Here is a 21,864-nt window from a genome sequence, read left to right as displayed (position 1 = left end):
TTCTCCTATAAATTCGACTTTGACTTTATCCCATTCCCTACGACCAAAAAACTTTCAAGTTCACTTGGCTTCCGTTTGTTTTTGAACCCCTACAAGGTATTATAAATATGAACAGATGATCCAATATCAATCCACAAAGAATTAAGAGGAACATTGACTAAATGAAATTGAAAACAAACGTAAGCAAAAGTATCACTTTCCATATTTTTTAAGTGGATCTTATAATTTGTGCATTCATATCTCCTATGACCCTTCTTCTTGTAAAACCAACATTTTTCTTCTTTCTTTGCATTAGCTTTAAGACCAAGATTATGAGACTGACTATATTTTTTTTGGGACCTTTATTATAGTTACTAACCCCCCCCCCCCTTTTCCTCCTATGAATATTTTGGGTAGAAGGTTTAGCTAGGGAAACAATTAAATCAGTTGCTTCTTTCACCAAGTTCTCAACACCCTCTTCTTGATAAACATTTAGCTATAAGCTCACCAATGGACCACTTTTCTTTCAGAGCATTATAAGCAATTTTTAGCAGACTTAATTGAGAGGCAGAGTATTAAAAACTTAGTGAACAATGAATTCATCAGGGAGAACGATTTTCATGGCACTAAGTCATTTTTGGTAAGTAAGCATTTTATGGATGTACTCTCTTACCCCACCTACCCCTTCATATTTCATACGCATAATTTTTCACGTAAGCTCTCCAGATTCGCCTTATCATGTAAATTGACTATAACATTAAAAAGAGTTTTAGCATTATCGTTATCAGGAACAGAACCAAAGATATGTTCAGCTACAAACTTCTTAACAACCATCACAAACTTTTGCTTAGTAGTACTAGTTTCTGAGGGTACTGGAGATTCAGGCTCATAAAGGCAATTTCTAGGTCACTCATTCCTAAAGCAAGTTCAATATCCAATTTCCATTATTTATAGTTGGCTCCAGTTAAAACCTCAATGCTAGCAGATTGGTTGTTGGCAACAAACTAACTGTTTAAGAGATTATCCTAATAAATATAAGAGAGAATAATGGGCAGTTTGAATGCAAGAATAAGCTTTATTCTAACGAGAGTCCAGGTGTATGATTATAAAATGTCCTTTGGGTAGATGATACAACATACAAATAGGTCTCTCCAATATTAGAGTAACATATATAGAAAACATAGAATCACAAGAAATAAAATATATCCCCTTTGGCTAGATATATTTTTAATTTATGAATTCTCCCTAAGATTAAATTCCATTAAACCTTAATTTTATTATATATACCAATCCCCTTTGAGTAGATTAATATATAGAAAAAATCTGTAATTTTGTCTTACGTACATCATGTAATGAAAATTTATAAACGTCACATCCGACTCCAACCACCAACGGAATTGTCCGCTTTGGATCAAGCCGAATCCATCCCATACTGGATAGGCAAGATCCGCACGGTTTTGTCCTGCAGGTAAAATAGGGAACTTCCCAGGTAGTTACCAATCTTACCAAAAGGCACCTCTGTTGATTAGTTTTCCTTTTTCCGATATATGATTCGATTCATTCATGTGTCCCACAGTCGGGATATTATAATAAATCTCTATGAATAACTCACTTTGGTGTACATATTCATATCAATATACAAATTTTCTAGTAAGACCAATATTTTATGTCCAAAAAATTCTTTTATTAAAAAACATATCTCCAAGATATATACATGAGTTGTAAATTGGAAAGGAAGCAATACAACATTTATGTTTTTGATAATAAAATAAAAAAAAAATATTGAAGAAGCAATAATTCAAGAATTCCATAATCAATTCAAAACATCCAAGCATTTAGATTATCGATTCAATCATATATGCAATCCACAAACCATAATCAAATTTCAATTTATATAAGTAGGCTCTAATACCACATGTTAGAATTTAAGTGCCCAAGATACTCATATATAAATTGAAATTATAAATAGAATAACTTACAGGTTCTCTTGTCTGCTTCCATTGACACCACCTTGATCCCAAAAGCTAGATTGAACTAAATATAAACAACCATGCACAATTGTCTATGGAATGACTGCGTGCTTCCTCCCTATGTCTACAAACTCCTAATGGATGGAGAATAATTTTGTGTTTTTTATGGTGTAGACTAGAGAGAGAGGACATAGCCTATATATATAATCTTGATCCCAAAAGTTAGGTTGGACTAAATAGAAATAGCCACGCATAATTGTCTGTGGAACGGCTAGGTGCTTCCTCCCTATGTCTACAATTTCCCAATGGATGGAGAATAATTTTGTGTTTTTTTCAGCGTAGACTAGAGAGAGAGAGAGCATATAGCCTATATACCGTTCCACAGACAATTTTGCGTGGCTGTTTCTGTTTAGTTCAACCTAGCTTTTGGGATCAAGTTGGTGTCAATGCAAGCAGATAAGAGAACCTATAAGTTATTCTATTTGTAATTTCAATTTATATATGAGTATCTTGGGCACTTAAATTCTAACAGTTCTAAAACAAAAGAAAAATTTTAAGTTGCAATTTGCATTTTTACTGAAACACACAATTCATTTGGTGATTTTAGTGCAACTATGAGATGTGACCACTAGTTAGCAAAAAGTACACATGAGAATAGTGTTTTGTTAAGAGTCCACCAAATGAACTAATGGTTTTAACAAAAAAAATATTTTTTTGCTCAATTTATTTTTTCACCAAAACACACATATCATCTGGTGGTTTTGGTTCATAAATATTTCAAGTTAAGTAATAACAATATAAGTTTTCTTACACAGTTACAACATAATTCTAGTATAATATTTTAGATGTGTTTTCTAGATGCTGGGAATATTTATACTATGTTTTTAGTGTATGTTTCTAGTATATGATTTTAATACATTTCTAGTATATATTTTTATATTTTTATATTTTTTTAGATGCAATGAATATTTGTAGTATAATATTTTTAGTGTATGTTTCTAGTATATGGAGAAGATTATCAAGGTATTAGATAAGATGCAATACGCAGATCACACGTCGTAACAGAAGGCCTCCAAGATGTGGTACATGAGGACATGTAGACATTAATATGATTGATTTTTCATGTATTAGTTATTAAGACATTTTTTTACATAATACAAGTTAAACTCGAAGCACTTTATTACTCTAGGTAATTTGTAACTGTGTAAGAAAACTTATGTTGTTATTACTTAACTTCAAATATTTATGAACTAAAATCACCAGATGATATGTGTGTTTTGGTGAAAAAAAATACTTTGAGAAAATAAATTTTTTTTTTATTGAAACCATTAGTTAACCTAATGGACTCTTAACAATATAATATTTTCACGTGTACTTTTTGGTGACTAGTGGTCACATCCCATAGTTTTAGTAAAACTATCAAATGAATTGTGTGTTTTAGTGAAAAGACAAATTGACAAATTAAAAAATTAAAATTTTCATTTTGTATTGAAACCACTAGTTGAATTAGTGGTCTCAATACAAAATAAAAGTTATTGTACTTTTTGCTGAATGCTTGTCAGTACGATTTATTTTTTCTATTGAACTGAAATCACCAACTTTGTAGTTTCAGTGCAACACTCTCTCTATATGACAGGACAAACATTAAATTGGTAAAAAATTTTCATTTGGCATTAGATTGGAAAATATTTTTGAAAAGCATTATTTTTAATTGGTGGTTTTAGTGTAACACTCTCTTTATGGGAGGACAAACATTAAATTGGTAAAAAATTTTCATTTGGCATTAGATTGGAAAATAGTTTTTGAAGAGCATTATTTTTATCAAATCCCCCAAGGAAGAGGAAGATCACGTGGAGCAACTGTCTGCAAACCCCAAAACAGAACAAAAATGGGACGTGCATTTACAACAACAACATTAATAATATTATTTTAATTTTCAATTAATAGAAACAAAAATGTTACTATTGAAACAAACAAATATGTTTTCCCACATCGTTTAAATATCTGCATTTGTAGGGGTGAGCACTATATGATTCTAACCAAATTTTCAAACCGGATCGAACCAATTCGGTCTATTTTTTCAAGTTTTTTGGTCAGGTTCGGTAAAATATGAACATGTATTTCGGTGTTCGATTATTGGTTCGGTTGCATAGAAAGAAACCCGAATAGCCCGATTAAACCCCAAAACAAAATGCAACATTTTAAGCTAAAACTATCTTATATATTTTATTTATTTTTGTAGGTTTCCCCATATTCATGTAAACTGTTCATGTCTGTTCAAATTTCCTCCCACAGTCCCACTTAAACACATAATCTATGGTTCGTGCTTCTTCTGCATAACAAATATTTCACGCCTATCTCCCTCTCATCTCACTCATCTTGTTCCAAATTTCAAGTCTCCAATGGATTTTTTACTTGTATATATGGTAGTGGATCATAAAATTTAAATTGAAAACTTTTTATCATTGCACTTTAAAAGGAATTGAATGGTTGGTAATAACATAGTCCTATAATATATATAACATTCAAATATCTAATGCTCAAAATAGGTGTTTTGCTAATCATATGGTTTATGAGCTTAATTGGGTAATGAATGCTTAATGAGAGGGATTCATTAATTATCCAATTCAAGACAACCCATTCAAAACTAAAGTTAGCTGGCAATGTCATTATTATAGCTAAACATTAGGCATAAAAATGTCTACAATAATAGACTAATAATATAGAATTAAGCAACATATACAATAAAAAAACCTTCCAAAATGAAGAGAAAGACAAAGAAGCTAAGATTGAAAGTATGGGATCATTTCACTAAAATTATGGATGCTGAGGGGAAACAAAATAGCAAGTGTAATTATTGCAAAAGAGATTTCAATTATGACCCAAAAAAGAATGACACAACCTCAATTAGAAATCACATGTTCACATGTTTAGAATGAACATAGGGTAGACACAAGCCAAATATTATTATCATTGCAACCAGTTATGAGAAATGAGAATGTGGTACCTTACATAGTTGGAAATTTGATCAAGATGTTATAAAAGAGAAACTAGCTCATATGATTATTATTGATGAACTTCCATTTAAGTTTGTAGAGGATGACGGGTTTAAGGAGTTCATGGCTAGTGCACAACCTAGATTTTTTCTATTCTATTTTGGCAGACAGTCACTCGAAATTGTTATCAGTTATATTTGGATGGAAAGTTGAAATTAAAAAATTATTTTAGGAAATCATGTGTAGAGTATGTCTAACTTGTGATATATGGACTTTAATACAAAGCATTAATTATATGAGTATTACTGCTTATTATGTTGGTAGTGATTGAAAGTTGCAAAAAAGAATTATCAATTTCTGTATAATTGCTAGTCATAAAGGTGAGTCTATTAGTATGACAGTCCAGTCGTGTTTGCTTGAATGGGGATTGATAAAGTCTTTACAATTATTGTTGACAATACTAGTTCAAACAATATTGATGTTGGTTATTTAAACAGAAAATTAATTTAGTTGGGGGTCTAGCATTATAGATGATAAATACGCTCACATGAGGTTTATTGCATATATAATTAACTTAGTTGTGGTTGATGGGTTGAAAGAAGTGAATGAGTCTGAAAAATGTTCAAGAAGCAATGAGATACGTGATACACTCCTACTAGATTAAAGAAATTTAAAGACTATTGTCAAGTAGAGAAGATAGGAAGTAGGAATTTTTTGTGTTGGGATGTGTGAACTTGTGGCACTCTACTTATTTAATGTCAAATACTGCACAAAAATTTGAAGCAACGTTTGAGAGATTTGAGAATCAAGATCCATGTTTTACCATTGATCTTATGGATATAGATAGGGCACCATCCAACTTGGATTGGACAAATGTAAGTAGAATGATAGAATTGCTAGGAGCTTTTTATGATCTTACATTAAAAATTTCAGGATCTATGTATGTCATATCTAATACTTTTTTCATAAAGTTGGTGGAGTTGATTGTTTATTATAAGAATGGCAAGGAAGCGAGGATTTGGAAGTGCAAATTATGGGTGACAGAATAAAAGCTAAATTTAATAAATATTAGGGGTCTTAATAAAATGAACAAACTCATTTATGTTGGTTTTGTTTTTTACCCTAGATTTAAGTTCAAATTTATGGAGTTTGCACTTTGTAGAGTGTATAGAAATGAGACAGGTTTAAATTTAGCAAGAAATATTAAGGAGGTTGTATTTGAGATATTTAATGAGTATAGGAAAAAATTGCAACCTGAACATAAGAGTGATAATATTTGCATTCCAATTGCAATTGGAAACAGTCAAAGTGAAATGTCCAAAAATAAAAGTAGAGTTGAGTTGGGGGATGAGTTTATGAAGCAAAAAATAGAGAGCGATAATATAAATTGCAAATCAGACTTGGATGTTTACTTGAGTGAGAGCGTTATTGTCGTGGATAAGGAACAATTTGATACACTGAAGTGCTGGAAACTAAATTCCAATAAATTTTCTATCCTCTCACACATGGCTCGAGATATATTAGCCATTTCTATTTTCACAGTTGCTTCAGAGTCTTACTTTAGCACTAGAGGTAGAGTTCTCGATGCCTTTAGGAGTTCTTTATCTCCTAGAGTAGTTGAAGCTCTTATATGTGCACAAGATTGGTTGTGATCCTCAACTCGCCCCATAAATGTTGAAGAAGATTTGGAGGAACTTGAAAGGTTTGAAGATGGTATGTTAACATTATTTATATCTTCGAAAAAATATTTTTTATTTTTATATAGATATAAATCTAATTTGGATTAACATGATATATATAATTATGTTTACAAATTGATCAAATTGATATTAATTCTGCAAATAAAAATAACAGATGATAAGAAGTAAGTATAGTTATCTTTTATTTATTCATATTTATATTTATTTACATTCAAATTATTAAATAATTTTTTTGAATGATTATCAATTTTCCTCATTTGTAGAAATTTTTCTTAACTATTATATAGAATATAATCTCTATTCCTTTTCAAAGAAGGAAATAAAAAGTTATATATATATATATATATATATATATATATATATATATATATAAGTATGGAACTATGGAAGGGTTTGACGTGCTTTTGTCATGTGTTGCTAAGTCTTTAGAATTATCTTGTTTTTGCATATGCTAGGCTTGTTTTTGAAGATGCTGGAATTGTTTACTTCATTACCTTTTCATGGCTTGAGTTTACAGTGAAGGGTTAGCTAGGATGAGATTTGACCGAAACTAAATTTCAAAAATATCAACTTTATTACTATTTAGTTTATTAAATTATGAGTTGTTAGAAGTTGAATTTTATTTCTCCTATTCCTTTTATGAACACTAAGCAAGATATGTTTGCACTGTTTAAATTGAGCTCCTGAATTATATACTTGATGGATTATTTTTTTTTTTCTCATTGTTGGATCATATATATATTTTCTACTTCCTAATTCTTTATTGGATTTATGGCCATAAATTATATATTTACACATGCGGTGAACTATCAAATTTTTATTTTCTTTTTCTTTTTTTTATTAGACAAAAAAAAAAAAAAAATTCAAACCAGTTTCATCCTATTTTGGTCGGATCGGTTTGAGTTGATTGGGTGCACATTACTCTTGAGTATTTGTAGCGCTAGGTTTGGAAAACAGCATAGCGTCCGTGGCCGCCATGAAACTGAGCTTGCGTTTACCACCGGCGTCCTTTTCTCCTTTCTCTCAACGCTTCCTCAAATCGTTCTCTTCCTCACTATCTTCTTCTCCTATTGAAGGAGAAGAAGGTGCTCTATCTCCTCAAGAAAGCTTCCTAATCGATAAATTTCACTCTCTAATCAAAGACCACTACCGCAAAAGCCCAAATCTTAGCTATCCGACCGTTCCACCATCTTTCTCCCTTGATTTCTCCCAAATCTCCACCTCCGTCTCCCCTTCCATCGCCCACCGCGTCATCGAGAAATGCGGTGCTGTTCGTCACGGCATCCCTTTCATCCAAACTCTTGCATTCTTCAATTGGGCCACCTCTCAGGATGGATTTGCTCACTCCCCCGAACCTTACAACGAGATGGTCTCTCTCGCTGGTAAGGTCAGGCAATTTGATTTGGCTTGGCGTGTAATCGATACAATGAAAGCTAGAAATGTCGAAATCAGTATCAATACCTTCGCGATTCTCATTCGCCGTTACGTTCGAGCTGGATTGGCTGCAGAGGCAGAACACGCGTTTAATCGAATGGAGGATTATAATTGTAAGACTGATAAGATTGCGTTTTCAATTTTGATTAGTATTTTGTGTAAGAAACGAAGAGCCACTGAAGCTCAGTCAATTTTTGATAGTTTAAAGCATAAGTTTGAGCCTGACGTTATTGTTTACACTGATTTGGTTCGTGGTTGGTGTCGGGCTGGAAATATATCAGAAGCTGAGAGATTGTTTAGGGAAATGAAAATGGCTGGTATTGAGCCTAATGTTTATACATACACCATTGTGATTGATGCTTTATGTAGATGTGGGCAAATTACCCGAGCTCATGATGTTCTTGCAGAGATGCTTGATGTGGGGTGTCAGCCAAATTCAGTAACTTTCAATAATTTGATGAGGGTACATGTTAAAGCTGGTAGAACTGATAAGGTATTGCAAGTGCATAATCAAATGAAGAGATTGGGATGCTCTCCTGATACAATTACATATAATTTTCTTATAGAGACTCATTGTAAGGACGAGAATCTTGAGGAAGCTTTTAAGGTGCTTACTTCTATGGTTAAGAAAGGGTGTAGTCCAGATGCCTCCACTTTCAATACTTTATTAGGGTGCATTGCGAAGTTACGAGATGTGAATGCTGCTCATAGGATGCATGCTAAGATGAAGGAGTTGAAGTGTAAGCCCAATACTGTGACATACAATATCCTAATGCAGATGTTTGTTAATTCAAAATCGACTGATATGGTTCTGAAGCTGAAGAAGGAAATGGATGAGAATAATGTTGAACCTAATGTGAATACTTACCGTGTTTTGATTTCAATGTATTGTGGAATGGGACATTGGAATAATGCATATAAGTTCTTTAAAGAGATGATCGAGGAGAAGCATTTGAGACCGAGTCTGCCTGTTTATGAAACAGTCCTGCAGCAACTAAGGAAAGCAGGACAGTTAAAGAAGCATGAACAATTGGTGGACATTATGGTAGACAGAGGTTTTGTTACTCGTCCTTTGTAGAAGCTATGTCGCTAAATTAGGTCATATTTACTTCTTTTTGTAGCTCTGATATTTCTTGTTAAGATACTCTGTTTATGCTTTATGATTTTTAAGGGAATAAATAGCCTTTGATAGAATGTACTTTTCAATCATGCAGAAAAGGGTTCTATAATTTACTCAACTGGAGCTTGAATAGCTATAAATCATTTGAGTGGGACAACTCTTTCTGAGTACCTGTTTAATTGTTTCATATAAATTGATTGTGTTTTCTGATTACTGCGAGGAAGTCATCAAGAAGACCTTCAGCAACCAGATTGCCTCGAATCGTGTCTAAGGTCCCATTTGTCATACTGTATATACTGATTGAATATTGAAATTGATGATGCTGTGCAACCATATGATAAATTAATTGTATATATTCTGTTGCTAATTGGTTAGTTTGTTGATGACCTTGATAATTCAGCATGAATTGTTTTGTGGAAATAATAATGTCTCTGATTGTTCTCTAGGGCTGTAAAAGAATCGAACGGCTTTGATTTGTTAAGGCCTAGTTTGCAAAGTGCCGGTAAAAAGCTTGAGCTCGGCAAGGTTAGAAAATACTATGCTCAAACTGGATTAATTTAGTAGTAGCTCATTTACGATAGTTAGAACTTGAATTTAGGCTTACTAAAAGCTCAAGTTCAAGGTTGTATTTAAGCTCGTTAAGAGCTTGATAATAGTTATTTCAATATCAATTTCTGTTTTCAATTGCTCAATAATTCGAAATAATAGTTTGATTTATGTTTAGTAATAACACATTACACTAGTGCGTATTAAATGCAATTAAATAGTTCTAGTTCCATTAAATAGTTCTAGTTTCATTAGAAAAAAAAAAAAAATTAATAGTTAAAAATTGAACCCATCAATGTTCCTTGCACCAGCAAATGGCTAATTGTTTGCTGGTGGATTGTCGTGTTGTAAGAAAAAAACGAATTAGGGAAGAAGAAATTTTTTTTATTGAATGTTTTTTCTCAAAATGTTTTTTGTCAGTTTGACTACTTTATTTGATCATATCATCATCATATTTTATCCCGATCGTCATATTGTCAGTAGATTAATTCTATAAAAGGAATAGTATTATTTGGTATAATACTAATTTTAATATTAAATATAATTATAATTAGAAAGGATAATATATTTATTTGAATAATATTCAAATTTTCAACAATTGTAAATTTGAACAATATTAGAAAAAGTATATAATAATATCAAAATATTAGTGAATTAAAATAATGAAAATTATAAAATTATTACAATACTAATGACTTAAGATATTAAAATTGTGATTATAGTCAAGTGATACCTAGTGGGGGGTACGAAATTGTGAATTGAAACCATGATTGGAAGAGCATTGTCGTCGGAGGAATACTTGCAGACATTCCGATATTTAAATTAGGAAGAGAATAACGGAGGATTATAGACACTCCGATATGTAAATTAGGAAGAGAATGATGGAGAATTATGGAGGTAATAGAGATTGACTAAATGTACCTTCAAAATCGGATGTGAGGTCTTTTATAAGAAGTTTAAAGGACTCCTTACATGTTATTATTTAGAAGTACTAGTATTAGTAGTAAACTTGCATTTGACTTTCCAGCGTAGTCTGTATTGATTGAGGAATAGGACTTGCCTCATACCTCAGACAGATGTTAAGCTGTGATTCCTCTGTGTCATCCAGGACTTTGTTGTCTTGTGTTTTGGGCATGGGTCATGTTTATGTGGCAAATTCTACTGCCGTTTGGTGACATATGTCCCCTTCATTAGTATCAAATCTTTAAGTTCGATTAATGAATTGTAAGTGTTGATATACAAGCTTTAATGAGTTTATGAGCCGCAACAGTCTCCAAAGTGAATTGGTTATCATATTGAGGTATGAAAAATAGTACTCCTAAATCGATCTACGGAATTAGCTATTTTAGACTGTTAAACTAGATCGACGCTAGTATTGTATTTTTTGTTTTTTAATAATAACATTGCTTATCCTCACACAAATATGAATCTTTAAGTTCGTGTAAGGATTATAATCAGTATACTTTTCGAAAAAAAAAATACTAAGGTGAACATCTTTGTCACGACCCAAACCGTGGGTCGGACCTGGCACTAGAGCCCAATGTTACGCGGAAGGTTCTGGAAGCCGCCAGAATTCGTGGGAAAGGTCTAGCGAGGCCAAGAAAGAGCTACCAAGTTCAAGAAGCTTTTGGATCCATGAAGGAAACTCCAGCCCACAAGGTATTCAGGTGTATAATCTATAATATTCTAGATTATTCTACACGTGTAAGGTGGATGGTAAAATATCTCTAAATCTAGAATGATCGGGTAAAATATCTCTAAATCTAGAATGATCGACTAAACCTCTACCACACATTTCTTGTAAAGAATTGTAACCACATGTTAAGGAGGTGGAAATTCCTTTAAATACCTCGCCTCCCCTCATTTGTAAATCGTCCAAGCATTTGAGTAATAAGAGATCTACAACAAAGCTCTTACAAGCTCTCTTGTGTTCTCCTCTCTACTTAGCTTACATTTTAGCTCCAACACGACTCCAATGCTTACTTAGCGCATCTTAAAGTCTCAAGGGTGACTAAGTGCCGCGCAGATAGGTAAAGGAAAAACCTATCTCCATGACAGGTGGTATCAGAGCAGGTTTCATCCTAGGTACCAAACCTTTTATCTCAACCTATGGCAAGTGAGGAAGCTCAAGTGGTTGTTACTGAAGAACAACAACCCGAGCAAGCTGAAGCCATTCGAGGCCGTGAGTAGGTGCGTGCTCGGCCTAAGCGGGGGAAGTCAAAGGCACGAACCCCTCCCATGGATCCTGTGGAGCAAAAAATTGTAGCTCTTAGGCGATCTTTGTCCACTCAAGAAGCTATTGTGGGAGAACTCTCCGAACAAATTGACAATATTGTTCAGGAGAACGAAGAGATCACTCAAGCCGCCAAAGGCATGATTACCGAGCTTGGCAAAGCCCTACTAGAGGAGCTTTAAGCCCTTGTTGGTAGAATAAGATGACCAAGGTACGAACATTGACTGAATTTGAAATTAGTGCCCTACGTACTGAAGTAGATGCTATCCGTTTCGAATGTCGGGTGCACCATCGTATAAGTAGTCCTACCTCAACCAGTGTTACCACCGGTGCTTCGGTACCTGGTTTGAAGGTGCCCAAGCCTGTGACGTACAACGGTATGCGTAGCGCCTCGATGGTGGAGAACTTTCTCTTTGGACTTGACCAGTACTTTGAGGCCATGGGGGTATTGGATGATGCTGCCAAGATTGGCAATGCCCCCACGTTCCTCTGGGACGCTGCTCAACTATGGTGGCGAAGGAAGCATGCAGAGTGTCAGAAAGGCATTTGTGCTATCAATAAGTGGGAGCAATTCAAGGCAGAATTGCGGAAGCACTTTGTACCTCACAATGCAGAAAGTGAAGCAAGGGGTAGACTACGCCGTCTACGACAAAGCGGTAGTGGCACAATCAAGACTGTAAATTCCAAAGTGAAGCCAATTGCCGGATTTGCAAAGGCTGTAACAGTTAAAATTGGTTCATGGTGTGGTAAGCTAGACTTCACCATCGTGCCCATGGACGATTTTGACATAGTATTGGGACTAATATTCTTCCGAAAGGTATGCGCACTCCTTTTCCATTACTCAAGTTCCCTAATTATACTTGAAGGAGAGAAGCCGTGCATTGTCCCATTGAAGTGCATAGAGAAATCACCATCTACGATCTCGGCTATGCAATTTAAGCGAGGCTTAAGCAAAGCTGAAAACTTTATAGCATCAATAAGGGAACTAAATGAGGGTGAAGAAGTAATAAATCCTAAACAGTCTTTGCCTGAATGTGTGCAAACGGTTTTGGATGAGTACAAGGATGTCATGCCTCTCCAGTTGCCGAAAAAGCTCCCTCCTAGAAGGGAGATTGATCACCAAATTGAACTGGAGCCTGGTGCCAAGCCACCAGCCATGGCTCCTTATCGCATATCTCCTCCGGGGTTGGAAGAACTAAGAAAGCAACTCCAAGACCTCATTGATTCAGGGTACATCCAACCCTCTAAAGCTCCTTATCGAGCCTTGGACAAGATCACTATCAAGAACAAATACCCGATACCCTTGATAGGTGCTTTGATCAATTGGGGAACACAAGATGGTTCTCAAAGTTGGACCTGCGGTTGGGTTACTACCAAGGCTTGATAAGGAGCTTTAGAGGGTTGGATGTACCCTGAATCAATCAGGTCTTGGAGTTGCTTTCTTAGTTCTTCCAACTCCGGAGGAGACATGCGATAAGGAGCCATGGCTGGTGGCTTGGCACCAGGCTCTAGCTCAATTTGGTGATCAATCTCCCTTCTAGGAGGGAGCTTTTTCGGCAACTGGGGAGGCATGACATCCTTGTACTCATCCAAAACCGTTTGCACACATTCAGGCAAAGACTGTTTAGGATTTATTACTTCTTCACCCTCATTTAGTTCCCTTATTGATGCTATAAAGTTTTCAGCTTTACTTAAGCCCCGCTTAAATTGCATAGCCGAGATCGTAGATGGTGATTTCTCTATGCACTTCAATGGGACAATGCACGGCTTCTCTCCTTCAAGTATAATTAGGGAACTTGAGTAAGGGAAAAGGAGTGTGCATACCTTTCGGAAGAATGTTAGTCCCAATACTATGTGAAAATCGTCCATGGGCACGACGGTGAAGTTTAGCTTACCGTACCATGAGCCAATTTTAACTGTTACAACCTTTGCAAATCTGGCAATTGGCTTCACTTTGGAATTTACAGTCTTGATTGTGCCACTGCCTCCAATGATATCCAGGCCTAGTCGCTTGGCCTCCTCGATATCAATAAAGTTGTGTGTAGCCCCTATGTCTAGCATGACGCTAGTTGATTTTTCATTAACGGCTACATCGGCATATAGCAGTCCCTTCATCTTGGGGATGTTAGGATTAAGGGTTCTTATTATGGAGCTTAAGTATTGTAGGAATCCCAAGTTGGCTTGGGTTTCTTCTGCCTCTTGCTTTTTATATTCGGCACGCATTGCATTTACTACCTTTTTATTGGGGCAATCTGTTGTCCAATGCGGCCCATCGTAGATGAAGCAAGGTTTCAGAGGTTTGGAATCATACCTCTTGGACGGCTTGTCATATTTTTCGCTAGAAGATTTGGATGAACAGCCCTCCTTGTGACTTTGATCCTTTTTCTGAGTATGCTTCTCTCCCCCACTCTTACCAGGATTGGGCTTCTTATTTTTGATTTGGGTGGAGTAGTCAGTTAGAGTTTCAGCCACGGCAATGGCATCGTTAAGTGTTTGCACGTCACACCGTTCTAACTCTACCTTTGCCCAATCTCTTAGCCCATCCTTAAAGTAGAAGAGAGCGTCTTTGTCGGATAGATCGTCGATCTCCAAAATAAGGGTAGTAAACTCCTTAATGTAATCAGAGATGCTACCGCTTTGTCGTAGATGACGTAGTCTACCCCTTGCTTCACTTTCTGCATTGTGAGGTACGAAGTGCTTCCGTAATTCTGCCTTGAATTGCTCCCATGTATTGATAGCACAAATGCCTTTCTTACGCTCCGTATGCTTCCTTCGCCACCATAGTTGAGCAGCGTCCCGGAGGAACGTGGGGGCATTGCCAATCTTGGCAGTATCATCCAATACCCCTATGGCCTCAAAGTAATGGTCAAGGCCAAAGAGAAAGTTCTCCACCATCGAGGCGCTATGCGTACCATTGTACGTCGCAAGCTTGGGCACCTTTAAACCAGGTACCGAAGCACAGGTGGTAACACTGGTTGAGGCAGGACTACTCATACGATGGTGCACTCGACATTCGGAAGGGATAGCATCTACTTCACTACGTAGGGCACTAATTTTAGATTCCGTGAATGTTCGTACCTTGGTCATCCTATCCTACCAACAAGGGCTTGAAGCTCCTCTCGTAGGGCTCTACCAAGCTCGGTAATCATGCCTTTGGCAGCCCGAGTGATCTCTTCATTCTCTTGAACAGTATTGTCAATTTGTTCGGAGAGTTCTCCCACAATAGCTTCTTGAGTGGACAAAGATCGCTCAAAAGCTACAATTTTCTGCTCCACAGGATCCATGGGAGGGGTTTGTGCCTTTGACTTCCCCCGCTTAGGCCGAGCACGCACCTGCTTACGGCCTCAAATGGCTTCAGCTTGCTTGGGTTGTTGTTCTTCAGTAACAACCACTTGAGCTTCCTCACTTGCCATAGGTTGAGATAAAAGGTTTGGTACTTAGGATGAAACCTGCTCTGATACCACCTGTCACGGAGATAGGTTTTTCCTTTGCCTATCTGCGCGGCACTTAGTCACCCTTGAGACTTTAGGATGTGCTAAGTAAGCCTTGGAGTCGTGTTGGAGCTAAAATGTAAGCTAATTAGAGAGGAGAATACAAAAGAGCTTGTAAGAGCTTTGTTGTAGATCTCTTATTACTCAAATGCTTGGATGATTTACAAATGAGGGGAGGTGAGGTATTTATAGGAACTTCCACCTCATTAACATGTGGTTACAATTCTTTACAAGAAATGTGTGGTGGAGGTTTAGTGGATCATTCTAGATTTAGAGATATTTTACCATCCACCTTACACGTGTAGAATAATCTAGAATATTATAGATTATACACCTAAATACTTTGTGGGCTAGAGTTTTCTTCATGGATCAAAAAGCTTCTTGAACTTGGTAGCTCTTTTTTGGCCTTACTAGACCTTTCCCAGGAATTCTAGCGGCTTCTAGAACCTTCCACGTAATATTAAGGCCCTGAGGTCCATAGTAAGCTTGATTTATGAAAACACATTTCTTTCAGAAACTGACTTTAAGAACAATAAGCCCATATTTCGACGTTGTTCAGTTAATCTGTCAAATTATATCTCTGGCCTAGCTTCAACATTTCAATTAATTCATAGCTCGGGCTTATAGCTTTTCTTTTAGACCTTTAACGCCATTCATAATATGGGCAAACTAATCCGTTCGTACTTTTAGAGAATCAATTAGAAAATTACCATAGGTTTATTGAGCAATATATTAATAATTCTTACATAAGAAATCGTAATATATGACTCTCTAACTGCGGAGCTAAGTAAGTAGATGTTGATACATTTTATACATAATATTGTATTATCAAGAACTGGTAATTACTATTATAACTCTGTGGAGAAGGAAGCATAACTTATCTGAATTAGCACAGTGTCTATCTCCCAGGAAAGATTTAAGGAAGGGGTGAGTTTTTCAAACTCAGTGAATAATAATAAATAATACACAATCCAGACAATCACAGATGATGCTTTCCACGTTTATTATGATGAACACTCGTCCAATCAAGCACATGTCACAATATCAACATCCATAAATAATATCATCTTCAAGTAAACACATCCAATGGAGATTGGTTAGTAGTGTCATTATTTTTCATTTCACAAGAAATCTGTTAATCATGTTTCATGATAAAGGTGCCCATCCCTTTATCAGGGCACGAGAGTCCATCCCCCATTATGAACCGAGGAGCTCATCCCCCAAATATGAGCCGAGGAGCCGATCCCCCATACGACCAACTGGTCTATACCTTACTTGACCAGTCCTCACATTGTTTTTCCATTCTCTTCTTTATTTTCATTACCATCTGGAGGTCACCCTGTGGTTTTGTGTCTCGACCCATTTTATTTCAATTCCACATGCAAACAAAACATAGTATTATTACATCACAAGTAATCCAAAACAATTCATTCAATATAATAAATCATATCGATAATTAATATGCAGCATATGAGTGTAACCATGGGTATATAATTATATAACATTTGAATGATTGTAATATTATTCTTATATGGTAGATAATGATAATAATGGTTATATTTCAACGATATTATATTAATATGTGAAGATAAGAACTAAGTACTGAATATATTTTGATAGTATAGGGTGGATGATGCATGTATGCAGGTAATGGTATGCACCATTTATTATTACTCACTATGATAAAAGAATAAATAAGCCTTCATTTGGATTTGACTAGCAAGGGTGATAGAAAAACTCGGATGATCAATTAAAAATCGAATTTTGGATTCAAGTTCAGTGCATAAATCCTAAATTTTTGCCTCCTAGTGTCTCGCTCGATGCTAGACTGCCGCCGGCGCTGCCGTCCATGGTGGTCGGAAAGTTGCGGATGCTTGGAATCGTGCACTTTTCACACCATCTGGCTCAGATTTCATTGAGGAGTCTATTTTTGGTGTTGGTTGGGTGAGATCATCCCTCCGACTGGCCGGAACGAGCTCGACAGAAGCTTAAATCTGCTGTTCATGGTGGTTCTACAAATTGGCCATGAACCTCACAATTTTCAGAGGATAAATGCTCGCAGGGAGGAAAGAAATCGATCGGTACCCATCCTCAACATTGGAATTGCAAAAAATGACGTGAAATCGCCGAAGAGATGAGGGAGAGCGTTGAAGGCAGAGCTATCTGATCGGAGACAAGATCGTAGCTCCTTTGCTTACGGTGTTCACCGGAAACAAAAATAGAGATGAGGGAGAAGCCGGGAAGTGGTGGCGGCATGAAGGAAGTCCGCCAGACCTGTCTCAAGTGACCGAAAAACGAAGAGAGAGAGGGTGAGAGAGAGAGAAGGGTTGAGTGGCGCTTGAATGAAAATGAAGAAGAGAAAGAAAAGAAAAAGAGGGAAAAAAAAAAGAGATGTTTTTAGAGTTGTCTAGGTTGATCTAGTTCGATTCAAATCAGTTTGGTCCAAATCAATGGTTTAATTTGGTTTTCATTTGATTTAAAAGTTTCGTAGAGTTTAAGGATTTCAAACTGGTTTATGGGTCTGATTTAACAATAATAAAATATTTTCTTTGCTAAATTTCATTGGTTAAAATTCACAATTAAATTTTTAAATGGAAAATCTTTGAAATTGAATTTCCAGGTCATTTCAGTTCCGAGGTGTCCCTAATGAAGATTTTCTCGCTTTTTTTTTTTCTTTTTTGAATTTTAATATATATTACTGCAATAAGATTTAGGTTTTACTATTTATATTCCCCTAAACTTCTACCATGAGTTTTTTTTTTTTTTTTTTTTTTTTTTTTTTTTTTTTTTTTTGTCAGTTAGTAGAACTTCAAAAATCATAGACGAAATCACTTTCTTCCTTGTCCTTCTCAACTGATTAAGAAAACTTTTGGAGATTTATATAAGGTAATTTTTTACCAAGGTGATATCTGCTTGCCAGTCCTTCGATATTTCTTGCATTGTTTGCATTGTTTGCCTTTAGCATTCAATTTCCTAAACTTCGTTTAAAAAAAAAAAGGTGACAACTGATGTTTATAGGATTAGTGATAATAATTTCAACAAATTGTTCAGAAACATGAAATTCCTTGCAGTTTGCTGCTTGTCTCGCTGTTAAAAAACTAGAATAACAACTTGTAGTCATTTATGAGAAACTGTGGTTACGAGGAAGCCCTAGATGTTGGACTTAGGTCCCCCCTAGATGTTCTTTATGTTGTTGTAATAGGAAAATACAAAATTAGTATTGCCCAGCTTCATCCTAATTCTTGGAGGATGTTGATTGCATTTTAGACTCGATGTAAACTTCTAAATAAAAGCGCACTAATGCAGCTTTTGTAAATTTATTTCATTTTCTAAAATAAAGCCGACTACGATTTTTTTGTCTTTTATTGCGAAGATAAATAAAAAGTTTTTAAAGAAAGTTCCCAACAATTTGAGACATTGGATGGAAATTGCAGTTCTTTTTCATTCATTGTTATGATGAGGGTATATGGCACAATACCTATATGTTTTGGTCTTCTGAAGTTTTGACGAAGAGTCCTTTTTAGTGGTTTCTAATAATAAAAGGTGTTGTAGCCATAATGAATGTGTGTCCTGAGGAAATATTGGAAAACAAATGTTTTTGTCCATTGTTGTATCGGTTTGTAATTCAATAAATTTTGCAAAAAAAAAAAAAAGTTATCTTTTATAAAATATTGAAAAATATTTCACAATCTAGGTAATTGGAGCTATTATTTTATAATTCACCTTTTACAAAATATTGAAAATTATTATAGATAGTATTTGGAGCTATTATTTATAATTTAGCGACTTTTATAAAAATAGTCAGCTTTTACAAAATATTTTAAAAGCAAAATATTATCAACTGGAACTATTATTTTGTAAACCAATAAATTTTACAATACTCTTTTACAAAATATTAGCAATTGAGCTATTATTTTGTAAACCATAAAAAACCACTTTTTACAAAATATTAAAAAGAATTATAAAATATTTGCAATCAGAATCACTATTTTATAATGAGACAATTTTACATAAACTACTACTTTCATAAATTATTAGAAATTATCATAGACCGATCTAGAAAATCTATTTAGTGCGGACAATATATAAAAGTAATAATTCAGTGGGAGTAAAAAGATAAAATTTAGTGCAATAAATTAAATTAATACAAATATATAGACTAAAATGTAAAAAATTCTGAATTAAAGTATAAAAGGCTAGTAGGGCAGATGCCCCCACTGCCACCATCTTAAATCTATCCTTATAATTATTATAAAAATATTGATAGCTAAGCTATTATTTTATAATCCAATAACTTTAGCACACTAAGGCGTAATCTAGTTGTAAGTGCATGTACGATTTGACAATAGATTCAGATTTGAATCTCTTTCAAATACTCAAAATAGAAATCTAATAACTTTACAAAAAATATTAACCATTTCCTACAAAATATTAATGAATACTACAAATGCATCTATTATTTTGTAATTCAAGTTATCCAAAACTTGTAGTTATGGAAAATCTTTACAGTTTGTTTGGATAGAGGAAAAATTATAGAGGTGGAAAATAAGTTTGGCAAAACTGAAAAAATTTGCAAAGAGGAATATATCCAACAAATTTCACTCAGTCCCATAGAGAAACAATCTCTATAAATTGGAGAGAAAATGCTAGATGCTGAAGGAAAATTTCACTGTTCAATGAGAAATTATAAAAAATTCCATAAAAGATTATTCTCTCTCCTAATTTTACCATCTCCTTTTCTCTCTACAGATTTGTAAATTAGACAAGCAACCGACAAAATTTAGACCAAATCAAGATCCTTTCCTTTTGAAAACCACCAGCACTCCATCAACATAGAAGACATAAAAGACATAAAAAAACCACATACAGCAGAAGAAAAGAATAAAAACTCAGGAAAAAAAGAACAAAACTCAGAAAACTTATAAAACAGAGAAGAGCGATCCTTTTTTTACTTACCGAAGATGATAATTGTAATAGAAGGAGAGAAGGTATATATATATATATATATATATAAATTTTTTTTTTTGAGTTAAGTCGAGAATATATGCAAGAGAATCTGTGAGTCAAACATAATTTTAATTACAACTATGCTATACATACACTCTGGTTTCAAAACCAAGGACTAATTATATTCCTATTTTCTCCGTACTCTTTCTAATTTTTTTTATTAGGAAAATACTCTTTCTATTTTATTGTGACTACTTGTCAAGAAAAGGTGAAATGTTATTGTTTTTTTTTATTTTAATTATTTGTGAAATGTTATTGTTTTTTTTATTTTAATTATTTGTGAAATGTTATTTTATTTTTTTGGTGAAATGGAAGTTTATATATTATTATAAGAAATAAGCAAATAAAAGAAAATGTCAAATAAATAGTTTCACCTCTAAATTTTCTCAACTGAATGGCACCCTGTAATTTGTGAATAACCTGTTATGTACTCCAACTTTTAAATTCTATAAGGGATAATTACTTTTACATCCCTGAATAATACCATAATTAACAAGCCATTTCTCATTTTTTTTAATTACATTAGAACACCCCAAATATGAATTTCGTTACACTAGTCAGTCCTATCCTAGATTTCCATCCTAAAACCTTTTAAGCACATACGAAAAGTCCATAGTACCCTTTACCTTATGTTGTGTCACTTTGATATTAGACATAAAGAGGCGTTGGAGGAAAAGGACTTTCCAGTTCCCCTTCTCCATCTTTGTCATCTTCCTTGTAAATACCTAGATGGTTTGAATTTTTTTTTTTGTACGATGATGACCTTCTGTCAAAAACTGGTGATATATGTGTTGACATTAGAAAAGCGAGTTTTTTTGAAAGTTGTTACCTGAAAAAGCATTGATGAAAGAAGTTGTTATCAAATATGTATGTTTTCTTGAAGGGTTTGATTGAATTTTTTTTATATAATTTCATACTTCTAGAGTTCATTTTTGTTGTGTGTTTCATTTTGATGTGTTTGAACTCAAGCTTGTTTGGGATTTGAAATTTGGTTAGTATGTGTCCTAGGATTTTGAGTCTGTTTTTTTTATTTGATGCTTGATGCTCTATTTTTGCTTGCAGCATGTCTCTACCACCATATTACACTCTTTTGTTACATTTGAAGGCCATGAAGGTATCGTTAATAATGTCAATCCTGAAAGGTACTCTTACCTTAATTTGATTGATAATATCTATTCACTTTTTCATATAACTGCTAGTTTTAAGAGTTGGTATGTAGTGTAGCTTTTAAGATTGATAATGATGATGATGTGATGTTAATGTTTGAGATGTGTAAAGAGAGTGCTAAATTAGAAATTAGGGTTGTAGCATAACATTTTCCAATTGATGTTGATGTGGAACATGGATATTGGAGAGCAAAGTAAGAGACATGTGGAATGTGGATATTG

The 21,864-nt window shown here is 34.5% G+C and overlaps 3 protein-coding genes across 3 annotated transcripts; 2 read left to right on the top strand and 1 right to left on the bottom strand.

Moving 5' to 3' along the window:
- Positions 1–6,087: 6,087 nt before the first annotated feature.
- On the top strand, positions 6,088–6,597 carry LOC149498968 (zinc finger BED domain-containing protein DAYSLEEPER-like). Its single transcript, XM_089721490.1, has one exon. The coding sequence runs from the start codon at positions 6,088–6,090 to the stop codon at positions 6,595–6,597; it is 510 nt and encodes a 169-aa protein (XP_089577616.1).
- Positions 6,598–7,557: 960 nt separating this feature from the next.
- LOC105637299 (Pentatricopeptide repeat (PPR) superfamily protein) lies at positions 7,558–9,566 on the top strand. Its single transcript, XM_012220732.4, has 2 exons — positions 7,558–9,177; positions 9,294–9,566. Exon 1 carries the CDS (start codon positions 7,622–7,624, stop codon positions 9,155–9,157), a length of 1,536 nt encoding a protein of 511 aa, XP_012076122.1. The 5' UTR covers positions 7,558–7,621; the 3' UTR covers positions 9,158–9,177; positions 9,294–9,566.
- Positions 9,567–13,322: 3,756 nt separating this feature from the next.
- Positions 13,323–15,065, bottom strand: LOC149498967 (uncharacterized). The gene has a single exon (XM_089721485.1). It carries the CDS (start codon positions 15,063–15,065, stop codon positions 13,323–13,325), a length of 1,743 nt encoding a protein of 580 aa, XP_089577611.1.
- Positions 15,066–21,864: the final 6,799 nt, after the last annotated feature.

Source organism: Jatropha curcas, chromosome 1, assembly GCF_041381405.1.
Source record: "Jatropha curcas cultivar XTBG-Jc1 chromosome 1, XTBG_Jcur_1.0, whole genome shotgun sequence".
Classification (NCBI taxonomy): Eukaryota; Viridiplantae; Streptophyta; class Magnoliopsida; order Malpighiales; family Euphorbiaceae; genus Jatropha; species Jatropha curcas.
This window is presented reverse-complemented; position numbering and strand designations above follow the sequence as displayed.

Bases quoted from the DNA above. Each gene is read 5' to 3' on its own strand.
- LOC149498968 (XM_089721490.1), top strand. From the start codon at position 6,088: ATGGAGTTTGCACTTTGTAGAGTGTATAGAAATGAGACAGGTTTAAAT.
- LOC105637299 (XM_012220732.4), top strand. From the start codon at position 7,622: ATGAAACTGAGCTTGCGTTTACCACCGGCGTCCTTTTCTCCTTTCTCT.
- LOC149498967 (XM_089721485.1), bottom strand. From the start codon at position 15,065: ATGACCAAGGTACGAACATTCACGGAATCTAAAATTAGTGCCCTACGT.